The sequence below is a fragment of the Lampris incognitus genome, chromosome 2 (genome assembly GCF_029633865.1).
Source record: "Lampris incognitus isolate fLamInc1 chromosome 2, fLamInc1.hap2, whole genome shotgun sequence".
In the NCBI taxonomy this organism is placed as follows: domain Eukaryota; kingdom Metazoa; phylum Chordata; class Actinopteri; order Lampriformes; family Lampridae; genus Lampris; species Lampris incognitus.
Window position 1 is genome coordinate 52,320,595 of NC_079212.1, and position 14,208 is coordinate 52,334,802.

The 14,208-nt window shown below is 47.0% G+C and overlaps 1 protein-coding gene across 1 annotated transcript; it reads right to left on the minus strand.

The window, feature by feature from the left end:
- Positions 1-111: 111 nt before the first annotated feature.
- On the minus strand, positions 112-995 carry mrpl49 (mitochondrial ribosomal protein L49). Its single transcript, XM_056274910.1, has one exon. The coding sequence runs from the start codon at positions 973-975 to the stop codon at positions 439-441; it is 537 nt and encodes a 178-aa protein (XP_056130885.1). The 5' UTR covers positions 976-995; the 3' UTR covers positions 112-438.
- Between the last annotated feature and the right edge of the window lie 13,213 nt (positions 996-14,208).

The window sequence follows — 14,208 nt, forward strand, 5'->3', positions numbered from 1 at the left end:
TCCTGCACAAGTCAGCCAACTCCGTTGCAGAGAGTTTGAGAAAAATCGGGCTGATAAAGTTTACCACTGAAATGTAGACGCCATGTGTGGAGTAAATGACAGACAACGGGGTGTTTCACAGTTGCGTTTATCAACCACACGGGGGCGCCATGAACAGAAAACACCTGCTCCGGGACTCTGGTTTTACATTAAACGTTACATCAGGTAAGTATGTACACCGGCTTCGGCACTTTTAATTCTTGGTGCAGTTTTCTGGTGTCTTTTTTTTACATTTCAATGCGTGCTAACGCGTCATTTCAGATACAAACATACAAACGTGCGGTAGCCCCGTCAGCTTGCCATGTCGTGGATGGAGTGGAGTTGATCTGAGGTCGCTGCCAAACGGAAGTCCTCTGTTGTGGCGTATGAAAGATGCTGTACCTCTGCAGCGACTTCCGGTCAGAACCCTTTCTGTATCAGCCACTCCTTAAGCTCTACGTCAAATTTACCTTTGACACGAAGGGTCATGGTCACCTCGTTGACCCGTGTTGGAAGATCTTTGTCGGCGGCCTGTTTCAAGAACTCCTTCACGTCCTTCTCCAATGCCCAAATGTCCCCCTCCACTCTCCGTACCAGGGTAGTCGGGCGGTTGCCGTGGGTTATGTCGCTGTACACGGGGATGTTGTGCATGCGTGACCGGCGGATCATGTACGGCAGCGGCGGCGGAACCTCCGGTGGAGGGACCCAGCCGGAAGGAGGCGGCTTGTCGTGCCGGGGAGGCTGGGGGACCCGCGACGGCGGGATCAGCCGCTCCACGTAGTGGTACTCGTCAGTGGATTCCAGGTACACGTTCGTCTTGTCTTCCGAAGTGAAGCTACACGCTGGTTGTGGCCGTGGAGCCGGACGTGGCAGTCCTGCTGTCCGTCTGTGTAGTCCGCACACAGCGCCGAACCCTCCGCGTAGCGCTGGGCTGCGGAGGCTGGTAAACGCCGCCATGTTGTTTGACCGGTCTTACCTTTACACCGGAACCAGTTTCTAAAGTCTGCGTCTAACTTCGGCGGGATGGGCGAAACGTGCTGCTGCCATCTACAGGCAACAAAAATAATTACCGGTTTTAAAAACGTTTTTTAAACAAACCTTATTAAAGCAATGGCTTTAGTACACAGAGGACAGTATGCAAAACGAACATGGATACCGGAGGAGCAAGGGGTACATTACTTTACATTAAGATATTAAAAAACACCTAAATCAAAAGTTTTGATAGCCTTTTTGTTCGTAAAAGAAATGTTTCACATATTGTTCAATTTCTTTCAAGAAAACAACAACAAAAGGTTTTTTGTTTGTGAATTTGCTTTGTGATTATTTTTTTGGCTAATATTATCAACAGATTCATAATGAAAAAATATTTGTCATCTTTTTTGGGATCTTTAAAGAAACCAAATGCTACAATTTTTCCATAATAAACCAAAGTCTTTGAAAACATGATCAGTGACAAATGTGCAAAGGTGCTGCCAGAGTGTGTTGGTGTCAGAACAAACGTGCTGCCGGAGTGTGTTGGTGTCAGAACAAAGGTGCTGCCGAGTGTGTTGGTGTCAGAACAAAGGTGCTGCCAGAATGTGTTGGTGTCAGAACAAAGGTGCTGCCAGAATGTGTTGGTGTCAGAACAAAGGTGCAACGAGAGTGTGTTGGTGTCAGAACAAAGGTGTTGCCAGAATGTGTTGGTGTCAGAACAAAGGTGCTGCCAGAGTGTGTTGGTGTCAGAACAAAGGTGTTGCCAGAATGTGTTGGTGTCAGAACAAAGGTGCTACCAGAATGTGTTGGTGTCAGAACAAAGGTGCAACGAGAGTGTGTTGGTGTCAGAACAAAGGTGTTGCCAGAATGTGTTGGTGTCAGAACAAAGGTGCTGCCAGAGTGTGTTGGTGTCAGAACAAAGGTGCTGCCAGAGTGTGTTGGTGTCAGAACAAAGGTGCTACCAGAATGTGTTGGTGTCAGAACAAAGGTGCTGCCAGAATGTGTTGGTGTCAGAACAAAGGTGCTGCCAGAGTGTGTTGGTGTCAGAACAAAGGTGCTGCCAGAGTGTGTTGGTGTCAGAACAAAGGTGTTGCCAGAGTGTGTTGGTGTCAGAACAAAGGTGCTGCCAGAATGTGTTGTGGTCAGAACAAAGGTGCTGCCAGAGTGTGTTGGTGGCAGAACAAAGGTGCTGCCAGAATGTGTTGTGGTCAGAACAAAGGTGCTGCCAGAGTGTGTTGGTGGCAGAACAAAGGTGCTGCCAGAGTGTGTTGGTGTCAGAACAAAGGTGCTGCCAGAGTGTGTTGGTGTCAGAACAAAGGTGCTGCCAGAGTGTGTTGGTGTCAGAACAAAGGTGCTGCCAGAGTGTGTTGGTGTCAGAACAAAGGTGCTACCAGAATGTGTTGGTGTCAGAACAAAGGTGTTGCCAGAGTGTGTTGGTGTCAGAACAAAGGTGCTGCCAGAATGTGTTGTGGTCAGAATTAAGGTACTGCCAGAGTGTGTTGGTGACAGAACAAAGGTGCTGCCAGAATGTGTTGTGGTCAGAACAAAGGTGCTGCCAGAGTGTGTTGGTGTCAGAACAAAGGTGCTGCCAGAGTGTGTTGGTGGCAGAACAAAGGTGTTGCCAGAGTGTTTTGGTGTCAGAACAAAGGTGCTACCAGAATGTGTTGGTGTCAGAACAAAGGTGCTGCCAGAGTGTGTTGGTGTCAGAACAAAGGTGCTGCCAGAGTGTGTTGGTGTCAGAACAAAGGTGCTGCCAGAGTGTGTTGGTGTCAGAACAAAGGTGCTGCCAGAGTGTGTTGGTGTCAGAACAAAGGTGCTGCCAGAGTGTGTTGGTGTCAGAACAAAGGTGCTACCAGAATGTGTTGGTGTCAGAACAAAGGTGTTGCCAGAGTGTGTTGGTGTCAGAACAAAGGTGCTGCCAGAATGTGTTGTGGTCAGAATTAAGGTACTGCCAGAGTGTGTTGGTGACAGAACAAAGGTGCTGCCAGAATGTGTTGTGGTCAGAACAAAGGTGCTGCCAGAGTGTGTTGGTGTCAGAACAAAGGTGCTGCCAGAGTGTGTTGGCATCAGAACAAAGGTGTTGCCAGAGTGTTTTGGTGTCAGAACAAAGGTGCTACCAGAATGTGTTGGCGTCAGAACAAAGGTGCTGCCAGAGTGTGTTGGTATCAGAACAAAGGTGCTGCCAGAGTGTGTTGGTGTCAGAACAAAGGTGCTACCAGAATGTGTTGGTGTCAGAACAAAGGTGCTACCAGAGTGTGTTGGTGTCAGAACAAAGGTGCTGCCAGAGTGTGTTGGTGTCAGAACAAAGGTGCTACCAGAGTGTGTTGGTGTCAGAACAAAGGTGCTACCAGAGTGTGTTGGTGTCAGAACAAAGGTGCTACCAGAATGTGTTGGCGTCAGAACAAAGGTGCTGCCAGAGTGTGTTGGTATCAGAACAAAGGTGCTGCCAGAGTGTGTTGGTGTCAGAACAAAGGTGCTACCAGAATGTGTTGGTGTCAGAACAAAGGTGCTACCAGAATGTGTTGGTGTCAGAACAAAGGTGCTACCAGAGTGTGTTGGTGTCAGAACAAAGGTGCTGCCAGAGTGTGTTGGTGTCAGAACAAAGGTGCTACCAGAGTGTGTTGGTGTCAGAACAAAGGTGCTACCAGAGTGTGTTGGTGTCAGAACAAAGGTGCTACCAGAATGTGTTGTGGTCAGAACAAAGGTGCTGCCAGAATGTGTTGGTGTCAGAACAAAGGTGCTGCCAGAATGTGTTGGTGTCAGAACAAAGGTGCTGCCAGAATATTGTAGCGAATTCAGGGGGCAGTCTGGGAGACCGGGTACCGCCACAGCCGGGACGCGAACCCGTGTCTCCCACTCCGTTAACCAGTCGACTAAAGGGTCCGACCCGTTAGTCAAGGACCAACGTGTGTACGTATCGATGTGCGTTACACTACCCCGCTCCTTCGGGAAGCACGTCCCCGCGCTTCAGCATGTCAACTCCCTCACGCCTCTGGGCGCACGCGCTTCCGATGACTTCACGGTCTCACCATCCCACCTCTGACACCAATGTAGCAAATTCGGGTGGCAACCACAGGAATCGCTAACCGCTCGACTAAAGGGATATCGCTAACCGTGCGATGTCTCTCGCGGTGCGGGCGATACGGGTTCGCGTCTCGGCCGCGGCAGTTCCAGTGGGTACCAGGCCCGTAGCCAGAAACATATTTTGGGGGGGGTCGGGCAACACTGCCGAAAGCTACTGGTAAATAAAATTCCCACACTGTATATTATAGCCTAATACCCAACCGTACGGTAAATGTCAACGTATTAATGGCCCATAGATAATCATCAATGCATTAATAAATAAAAGTGGGTCTTACCTTATAAAAGCAGGTCCAATCGTCTTTTTTGTCTGCAAAAGATGTCCAGTACCTCTTCCGGCGTCACCACAATGTCTCTGTGCTCCGAGAGCAATGTCAGTCCATTAAGCCGTCTTTCCGTCATTGTACTGCGCATTTTGTCCTTGATCCCCCCCCAGATGGGAAAAACTTCTCTCGACATGGGCACTGGTGACAGGAAGCGTGGTCAAAACGCGGAGAAGCTTGAAGATGCTTGGAAACAACTCACTGTTACAGGCATTTAATGCCTCAATGGCATTTTGTGGAACATAAGTTGCATCTTTCCATTTATCCCGCCAGGTGTCAATTTCTGACTTTACAACTTCCAGATGCGGTGACACTTCATCAGGATACAGGTTGGAGAGCGCTTGAGCTGAGCTGTCGTTCAGCATGCTGACCTTAGATGGCAGTAAGGAGCAGAGGTTGGAGATCACATTTCTGTGTTTGCTGAAGCGTTCCTTCATCTGTGATGAATAAAAGTCAAGCATGACTATGAAAAGCTTTTGCCGGTAGTGATTTTCACAGGCCTTCAATGGATCCTCATTGCAGTCCATGCCTCTTTGTGGTCGAAATTCAACCCCATACTTGGCTGCTTGGGAAGAGGTCTTTTGGAAAATCTGCCTGAACTCCATCTCAGAGTTAGCCCTCATCTCATCTACCTGCTTAATAACAGCATCAGCAGCTGAAACGCAACTCACCAAGTCACAATTTTCCTTCTGAAGGAAGGTTGACAGGTGGTAGGTTTTTGCAAGCATCTTCTCACTCACATTCATGGACAGCATGAATTCTGCATTGTCAATTGAAATAAAGAGCTGAGTGGCTTTGACGGATGTGTCTCCTGTGAAGGTTTCACTGATTTTCTGCAGGCTGGATCGAACAGGGTCTAAAAGCTCGTTGAATGTAAATATTGCGTCGTGGCGTTCAACCCATCTCGTTTCACACAACTTCGTCAGTCGCGTTTTCTTGCAGTCGGGTAAAAGACGCTCCGTCTCGTGTCGCAGACTGGCAGACCGCAAAGCCGAATCATGGAAAAAAGTGCAGATTTCCGAGACAATTCCAAAGCAATTTCGCACCATTTGTACAGTGCAGCACTTGTTTAGGACCCAATTCAAACCGTGGCTGGCACAGTGCACATAAACTGCTTGCTTGTGCTTCTTTTTTATTTTAGCTTGGGCACCATTTAAACGGCCACTCATGGCAGATGCGCCGTCGTATCCCTGGCCACGTAAAAACTGTAAATCAACGCCTGCATTCGTCAACTGACTTTCGATTGAATTGGCGATTGCCTCCCCGGTTAACTTCTCGATATCAACAAAGGACAAAAAATCCTCTCTGATGCTATATTGGCTGTCATGCTGGTTCACGTTTCTGACACAGACAGAAAGCTGCTCCCGCCCTGAAACATCTTTCATTTCACCTGCCAACACAGCGAAACACTGCGCGGAGTTTACTTTCTGCACCAGTTTGTTTGTTATCACATCTCCAATTATGCTGATTATTTCATTTTGTACATCAGGACTGCAGTAGCTAGCGTTTGCTGCACATTTACTCAAGTGTTGTAACAGTACTGTGTCGCCAGATGTCGCCCTAAACCTGAGTAAAGCCCTGAAATTTCCGTCATTGTGAGCTGGCTCATTCAATGTCACTGGTCCTGATTCAATATCACCTCTCAGGGCGAGTTCTTGGCGACCGCAAAAAATCAACGTTGCAATGATGCTGAGTTTTTCTGTTTTCTTGGACTCGCTTTTTTCTCTCAGAATCTAGCCTCAGTGAAATTGCAACCATTTTATTGTTGAGAACCATTTGGAAATTGTCCGCTTTCAAACATGCATCCTTGTGATATGCCTTTTGTGCATGGTCTTTGAACGTCTCTAAAGCATGTTTCCAGTCTGAGAAGTGGACATTAATTAGCTTGCCAGCTTTTCTGTGCCCTCCCTTGCCCACATGCTCGACTGCAAACGCAACACAGTGCTTACAAAAACAACCGTCGGACCTTGTTGAGTATGCTAGCCAGCTAAACTGGTCAATCCCATGACGTTGGAAACGTAGTTTACCTCCTAGTTTTGTAGGGAATGTTTGTCCGATATTAGCCGTCCAGTCCAGTGAGTATATTTCTCTTCTCTGTTCGTCTGATATTTTCCCGCCAATATAATCCACAAAGTCGTGTGAAAACGTTTCCGAGGTAGAGGACGGCGGGTCTGCTAACTCTGGCTCCGTTTCCGAGGGGGAGGGCAGTGGGTCTGCTAACGCTTGCTCCGGGAAATCGGTAACGTTAGTGACCAGATCATCTGTAATGTTCTTTTTTTCTTTTTTGAGTCGGGACACGTTGAAACAAAAAAATCACTGATTTTACGAATATTAACTTTACTGCTCTTGCCTGATTTACAGGTAGCTTTCGGCGGCTCCATTGCTTTTGAAAAGCAAACTATAGATCGACCATTTAGCTAGCATAACCAGTGGCAGGTTGCTTAGCTGACTCGACAGACCCCTGAGCCAATCAAAAGCGTGTGATTTTATTTGTTTTACGAAACAGACCAATAAGATACATCATGTTTGGAAACAAATTAACTGACAGGTTTAACGCCTGTCAGTCACGATAGATGCAGTGTATGAGTAGGCTAGAGGGGCGGTGACAATTAATCAAAACGATAACTAAATAATTATTGGTGCCATTTCAGACGGGCCGTGGGGTTTCGGGGGGGTTCAGACACGAAAACCACCTACCTGGCTACGTGCCTGGTGGGTACCCTCCGAATTCGCTACATTGGTGTCAGAAGTGGGATACGCGCGGACGCGCTTTCCCGGAGGAGGAGGGGGGGTAGTGTAACGTGCATGGATAAGTAGACACGTCGGCCGCTGGCAGACGGGTCTGACCTTTTAATCGAGCGGTTAGCGATGTCTCCCGCGGTGCGGGCGATGCGGGTTCGCGTCCCGGCCGCGGCAGTTCCTGTGGTTGCCCGCCGAATTCGCTACAATATGTTGGTGTGAGAACAGCGGCAGAACGGGTGTAACACCGTTTCTGGGTCTAGTCGGAAAGGCACGAACTGAGGAAGCCTCTTGGATGAGAGGCGAAACGTCTTCACGGATATATACCAAGTCCAGTCGCACTTGATTCAACTCCTTTGGATAACCATGACCTGGATGAATGAGAACATTCACAGACACCGTTTCTGGATGTTCACCCAAATGTCCTGCGGGCATGATTGACAAATGCCTAATGTCCATGGATGTATACGTTTATTTTATTTATTTATAGTTGTGAGTGCTTTTTTTTCTTGATTTGAAATGTTCAATAAAACAACTCTGTTCCCCAAAATGGATGAATAATCGTGATAAATAATTGTGATCACAATATTAAGCAAAATCTGGATCATCATTTTAAGTGTGCGACACAAGTTAGTAGTGTAAACTACTAGTAAGACACGTTAGTCCCTAGCTAACTGGTCTGATGCTTTAGCCAAGCGGTTAGTGATGTCGCTTTGTGGTGCAGTACACCCTGTATCGAATCCCGCACCGGGCAAGAAAATAACCGGTTACAATAGTGATGAAAACCTGCTTAATGGTCCGGTGTGACGTCTCCTCTGAAGTGTATAATACTGTCGTTTACATGAAGAAGATTCTTTATCGCGTGCATTTTAGGACTGTGTTCGCACCACCAGCTACAGTAATTAAACGAGAAACCTTTCAGAATGCAATGCAACTATAACTGTTAGAGAAACGAAATCCTTGATAGGATGTTGTTTTATTTACCTTTGTAACCCTGTGTAATTTTAATCATGTGTGAAGATTTTTTGTTGTTGTTGTTGTTGTAAACCATGATTCAACCTTTTAGGACTTAGTTCACAAGAGGTGGAGAGACATCCAGCTTCTGCTGTTGCAGAGAACTTTGATGGTGGTCTGGGACAGCCAAAGCTTGTTATATCGAAAGGATATCTGCAAAAACCCGTTGATATGTCACTGCACGTAGCTGAACTCCTGGGTGTTTGTAAAAGGGTGGTGTTTAGGTGGATGCGTGACTATGATCTATCAGGTAAAGGATACAGCAATCTTACAGATGAGTTGGACAACTTTGTGCGATCAGTTAAACTGAGGATGCCATATATTGGCTTGTTCGAGCCCCGGGGTTGTCCAACCTTCGGGGTCGTCCTCTGTGTGGAGTTTGCATCCTCTCCCCGTGTCTGCGTGGGTTTCCTCCGGGTGCTCCGGTTTTCTCCGGTGAGTGGCTTGGCAAGCCGCACCTGTTGCCTGAGGTGAGGTGGCTGTAGAGTGCGTAGGAAGAAGTCCAGGGCCAGGCATTGGATGGCAGATGGGGCATATCAGGATACCCATGGCTCACCAGGCGTTAAATGTCAGCCACCAGGGTACCCAACTTCTCCTGGCCGTGTCTCTGTCTTGAATGGAGTTGATCCCAGAGGCTGATCCATGATTGGGTGTTGCCAAACCGCGACCCAGGGCAGTGGTTAGTGCCCCCAGTGATATCTCTCCTGCTGCCAGGTCTAGGAGCATCTGCCTTGCTTCTCCCTCCAGGGCTCCTGCTAGGCTGACTACTTGCTGATTTTCTGTCCATCTCATCACCCTAGCAATCAGGTTGAACTGAGCAAAGAATCTCTCCCAGCTTCACCGAGGGAGTGTTTGGGCTTGGCCAGGGGTTAAAACTTGAAAGGCAGGGAGGGGACGGGCAGGATGGCCTCATGTCCTCTTGTTTGTTGCCATGGTTCAGTAGAGTTGGTGAGTCTTGTACTGGTACCACATCTGCAGGGTGTGTTCAACTGTCCAGTAGTGGCACCTGTGTTGTGTCTGAATATCGTTGGTGCCCTGATTTCCCACAGCCTCAGCACAGAAATGGCTCTGCTCTTCATGCTGCCAGGATGGATGTGCGTGGCTCCTCCTCTGCTTTCCTGCAGTGCGTCTACATAGTGCTGGCCTGGCGGCCCTTGTACTGGTGGGTTTGGTGGCTTGCCAAAGGCCAGATCCACAGGCGTCCGTAGCTCCCGACCAAACATTAGTGCAGCTGGGGTGCACCCCGTAGACTCCTGAGTGGCAGACCGGTGTGCCATGAGTAACAGGGGCAGATAGCAGTCCCAATCCCTTTGATGATTCGAACCCACATCTCCAGTGCAGCGAATTCGGGGGGGGGGCAGCCCAGGTACCGCCACAGCCGGGATGCAAACCCGTATCTCCCGCATCGCGGGCGACAACGTCAACCAGTCGACTAAAGGGTCCGACCCGTTAGCCAAGGGCTAACGTGTCTACTTATTCATGTATGTTACACTACTCCCTTCCTTCGGGTAGCGCGTCCCCGCGCTTCAGCATATCTGCTCCCTCACACCTCTGGGCACACGTGCTTCCGATGACCTCACAGTCTCATCATCCCACTTACACCAATGTGACGTGGTCAAATAATGGACTCCTCAGCCAACCTTTTAGAGTTAACCAGCAAGCTTTTAATGACCGTAGGACAAGCCAGTGATAACACACACAGGTTTGTATTGGTCTCAGCTTCCCCCTTTGAATGGCCACAGAACCGACCTTACCTATCTGCCTACTCTTTACACCCATGGTGGGAAATAGCATGCTGTCCAATACAACTTTTCTAATAACGTCCCCATTACCTTCCACAACATGCCCGCTATCTGTAACAAATATGCCCCCATATTTAAAATGTTCAGTATCCTACAATATAACACAAAACCTTAACACTCTTCAGCTGCGTTTTGGGTAATATGCAAATGAACCCCCTGATTCCCAGCAGGAACACTCCAATAGAATTCACCACAATATTTTGGCTACAGAAAGATGAAGGGACAGCTGCAAGCCATGGGCCACCGTGTCAGATGGGAGCAGGTTTCGGCATCCAGGCACCGGGCCATTCTGCTGGTATGCTGGAGCGAGGGAGACTTTTGGGCCGTGTTGCTAGAAGGACGTTCTATCGGGTTGCCATTCTGTCGTTCAGGTTTACACGAACCACAAACTAGTCAGGCAACCCTGAAGGAGTGTGTTTGTGTATGCATGTATCTTCATTAAATTCCTTTTTTTTCTCTAAAAAATAAGGACAAGTTATTTGTACAAATGCGTTTTTGAGCTCAAGTTGAAATTCACCTCGGCTGGTATGAGACACAAAGCAAGTTATAAGTCACGATCAGCCAAGACAACGTGTAGATGCGGAGTGTTTCTGCACCACGTGTATTGCTGAAGCCTTTCCAATAGCGGGACTTGGTTTTCTGAAGCCACTGTGAGTTTTGGACCTGGGATTAACCATTTCCTGAACATCCTCGTCAGTACTGTCACGGGGTATGTGTCTGTACTGCGTTTGCGCAGTGAACGCACAACCCTGGCTGTACAGTGTACAACACATGAATGGTAGTTATGTGCCCCATAGTGAAAAGTGGCCTTTTATTCTCCTATATCAGGGTTTCTAAGTGTAAGACAGCGAGCCTCCCTCCAGACAGCGTCAAGTCACCGGCACCTCTCCCATTTTAACAAATGGAATGATAATAATAATAACAATAATAATCCACTCTGTATTAAAATACAGGGTTTCAACCAGAAAGGGTTTTGAAAACGTTTACTTTGAACACTTAGTCCTGATTCAGTCTCCCACATTTAATAAAAATCAATAAACGTGGTTAAGAACTCATATATAGGTCAATGCCTATGCATGTTTCTGAAGTAAAAAAAAATAATATATATATATATACTATATATATATTCACACATATGGGTGGCACGGTGGCACAGTGGTTAGCGTGGCCGCCTCACAGCAGCAAAAAGGTCCTGAGTTCGAGCCCCGGGGTAGTCCAACCTTGGGGGTCGTCCTCTGTGTGGAGTTTGCATGTTCTCCCCGTGTCTGTGTGGGTTTCCTCCGGGGGCTCCAGTTTCCCCCCACAGTCCAAACACATGTAGGTCAGGTGAATCGGCCGTACTAGATTGTCCCTAGGTGTGTGTGTGTGTGTGTGTGTGTGTGTGTGTGTGTGTGTGTGTGTGTGTGTGTGTGTGTGTGTGTGTGTGTGTGTGTGTGTGTGTGTGTCGGCCGTGTGATGGCCTGGGAGCCTGTCCAGGGTGTCTCCCCGCCTGCCGCCCAATGACTGCTGGGATAGGCTCCAGCATCCCTGCGATCCCGGTTGGGATACGTGGCTTGGATAATGGATGGACGGATCTTAAGAAAACAAATGAATAATGCACAATCACCAGGATGTGTCATCCAGGTGTGTGTCACTTCGCTCACTTTTCTCAGGGTCAAAATGGGGACTGAAGTCTAAACTGAAGCCAAGGCTGCTCTGTGGACTGAAAATGGCAACGTTAACAAGTTAAACGGATAAAACATTTAATTTGCAAGTAAAATATGTCTCAGAGGTTCCCGCAGCACTTAATGGTCAAGGTGGGCTACCTTAATAAAAAACTGCTGGCTGCCTTAAAGAAACTCCACCAATATATACCATATACACTACCGTTCAAAAGTTTGGGATCACCCAAACAATTTCGTGTTTTCCATGAAAAGTCACACTTATTCACCACCATATGTTGTGAAATGAATAGAAAATAGAGTCAAGACATTGACAAGGTTAGAAATAATGATTTGTATTTGAAATAAGATTTTTTTTACATCAAACTTTGCTTTCGTCAAAGAATCCTCCATTTGCAGCAATTACAGCATTGCAGACCTTTGGCATTCTAGCTGTTAATTTGTTGAGGTAATCTGGAGAAATTGCACCCCACGCTTCCAGAAGCAGCTCCCACAAGTTGGATTGGTTGGATGGGCACTTCTTTGAGCAGATTGAGTTTCTGGAGCATCACATTTGTGGGGTCAATTAAACGCTCAAAATGGCCAGAAAAAGAGAACTTTCATCTGAAACTCGACAGTCTATTCTTGTTCTTAGAAATGAAGGCTATTCCATGCGAGAAATTGCTAAGAAATTGAAGATTTCCTACACCGGTGTGTACTACTCCCTTCAGAGGACAGCACAAACAGGCTCTAACAGGTACTATTTAATGAAGATGCCAGTTGGGGACCTGTGAGGCGTCTGTTTCTCAAACTAGAGACTCTAATGTACTTATCTTCTTGCTCAGTTGTGCAACGCGGCCTCCCACTTCTTTTTCTACTCTGGTTAGAGCCTGTTTGTGCTGTCCTCTGAAGGGAGTAGTACACACCGGTGTAGGAAATCTTCAATTTCTTAGCAATTTCTCGCATGGAATAGCCTTCATTTCTAAGAACAAGAATAGACTGTCGAGTTTCAGATGAAAGTTCTCTTTTTCTGGCCATTTTGAGCATTTAATTGACCCCACAAATGTGATGCTCCAGAAACTCAATCTGCTCAAAGAAGTGCCCATCCAACCAATCCAACTTGTGGGAGCTGCTTCTGGAAGCGTGGGGTGCAATTTCTCCAGATTACCTCAACAAATTAACAGCTAGAATGCCAAAGGTCTGCAATGCTGTAATTGCTGCAAATGGAGGATTCTTTGACGAAAGCAAAGTTTGATGTAAAAAAAATCTTATTTCAAATACAAATCATTATTTCTAACCTTGTCAATGTCTTGACTCTATTTTCTATTCATTTCACAACATATGGTGGTGAATAAGTGTGACTTTTCATGGAAAACACAAAATTGTTTGGGTGATCCCAAACTTTTGAACGGTAGTGTATATATATATATATAGCGGTTTTTTTTCCCGAAACCGTCAATGGTGTTGAGTGCTTGACTAATGAGGAGCAGAATATCAACACGGATACAGGAAAAAAGATTTTAATGCATAGCATTAAATCTAATGTATCTAATGTATATATATACATTAGCAGCTGACGAGTGTGAGAGGCACAAAACAGGCCTGTACTGCTATGCATTAAAAAATGTTTTCCTGTATCCATGTTGATACATATATATATATGTATTTATTTTTAAAAAATTTTTGATTCTGGTTAATTTCATCTTCGTTCCAACCCTCACCTATGGTCACGAGCTTTGGGTAGTGACCAAAAGCGTGAGATGGTGGATACAAGCGGCTGAAATGAGTTTCCTCCGTAGGGTGTCTTGGCTCAGCCTTAGAGATAGGGTGAGGAGCTCGGACATCCGGAGGGAGCTCAGAGTAGATGCCCCCTGGGCGCCTCCCTTTGGAGGTTACCGGGCACGTCCAACTGGGGGGAGACCCAGGAGTAGACCCAGAACTCGCTGGAGGGACTCCGTGTCCAGTCTGGCCTGGGAATGCCTTGGGATCCCCCAGGAGGAGATGGAGGGTGTTGATGGGGAGAGAGACGTCTGGAGTGCCCTACTTAGCTTGCTGCCACTGCGACCCGACACCAGAGAAGCAGCTGAAGATGAATGAATGAATGAATGAATAATTTCATCTGACCCAAACTGACACCATAAAGTCCCATTAATTATTGAGTACATTTTTAATTCATTTGATATATGTGCTTATCTTTTGTTAGGGTCACAGGGGCTGCAGCCTATCCCAGCATGCATAGTCAGCAGGGAAACACAATGGACAGGTTGCCAGTCCATCACGGGGCTAACGCAGAGACAGACACATTCACACGTGCATTCACTCCAAGGGTTGATTTAGGGTCTCCAGTTCACCAAACCTGTATGCTGTTGGACTGTGGGAGTAAACCCATGCAAATTCAGGGAGAACATGCTTACTCTCCATACAGAAAGTACATGGGAGGCCAGCTGGGGTGGGATTTGAACCCAAGACGTTCTTCCTGTGTGTCTGGTTATTGTCTCGAGTCTGGAATGTGCTGTATTCCCAGCACATTCCCTTATCTCAGTGAATTATGACTGCATAGATACTAGTGATACCAACATTAATGCAAACGGTAGATTAACCCATCAGAGGCACTGGTGT

Excerpts from the sequence above, each read along its gene's own strand:
- mrpl49 (XM_056274910.1), bottom strand. The coding sequence starts at position 975 with ATGGCGGCGTTTACCAGCCTCCGCAGCCCAGCGCTACGCGGAGGGTTC.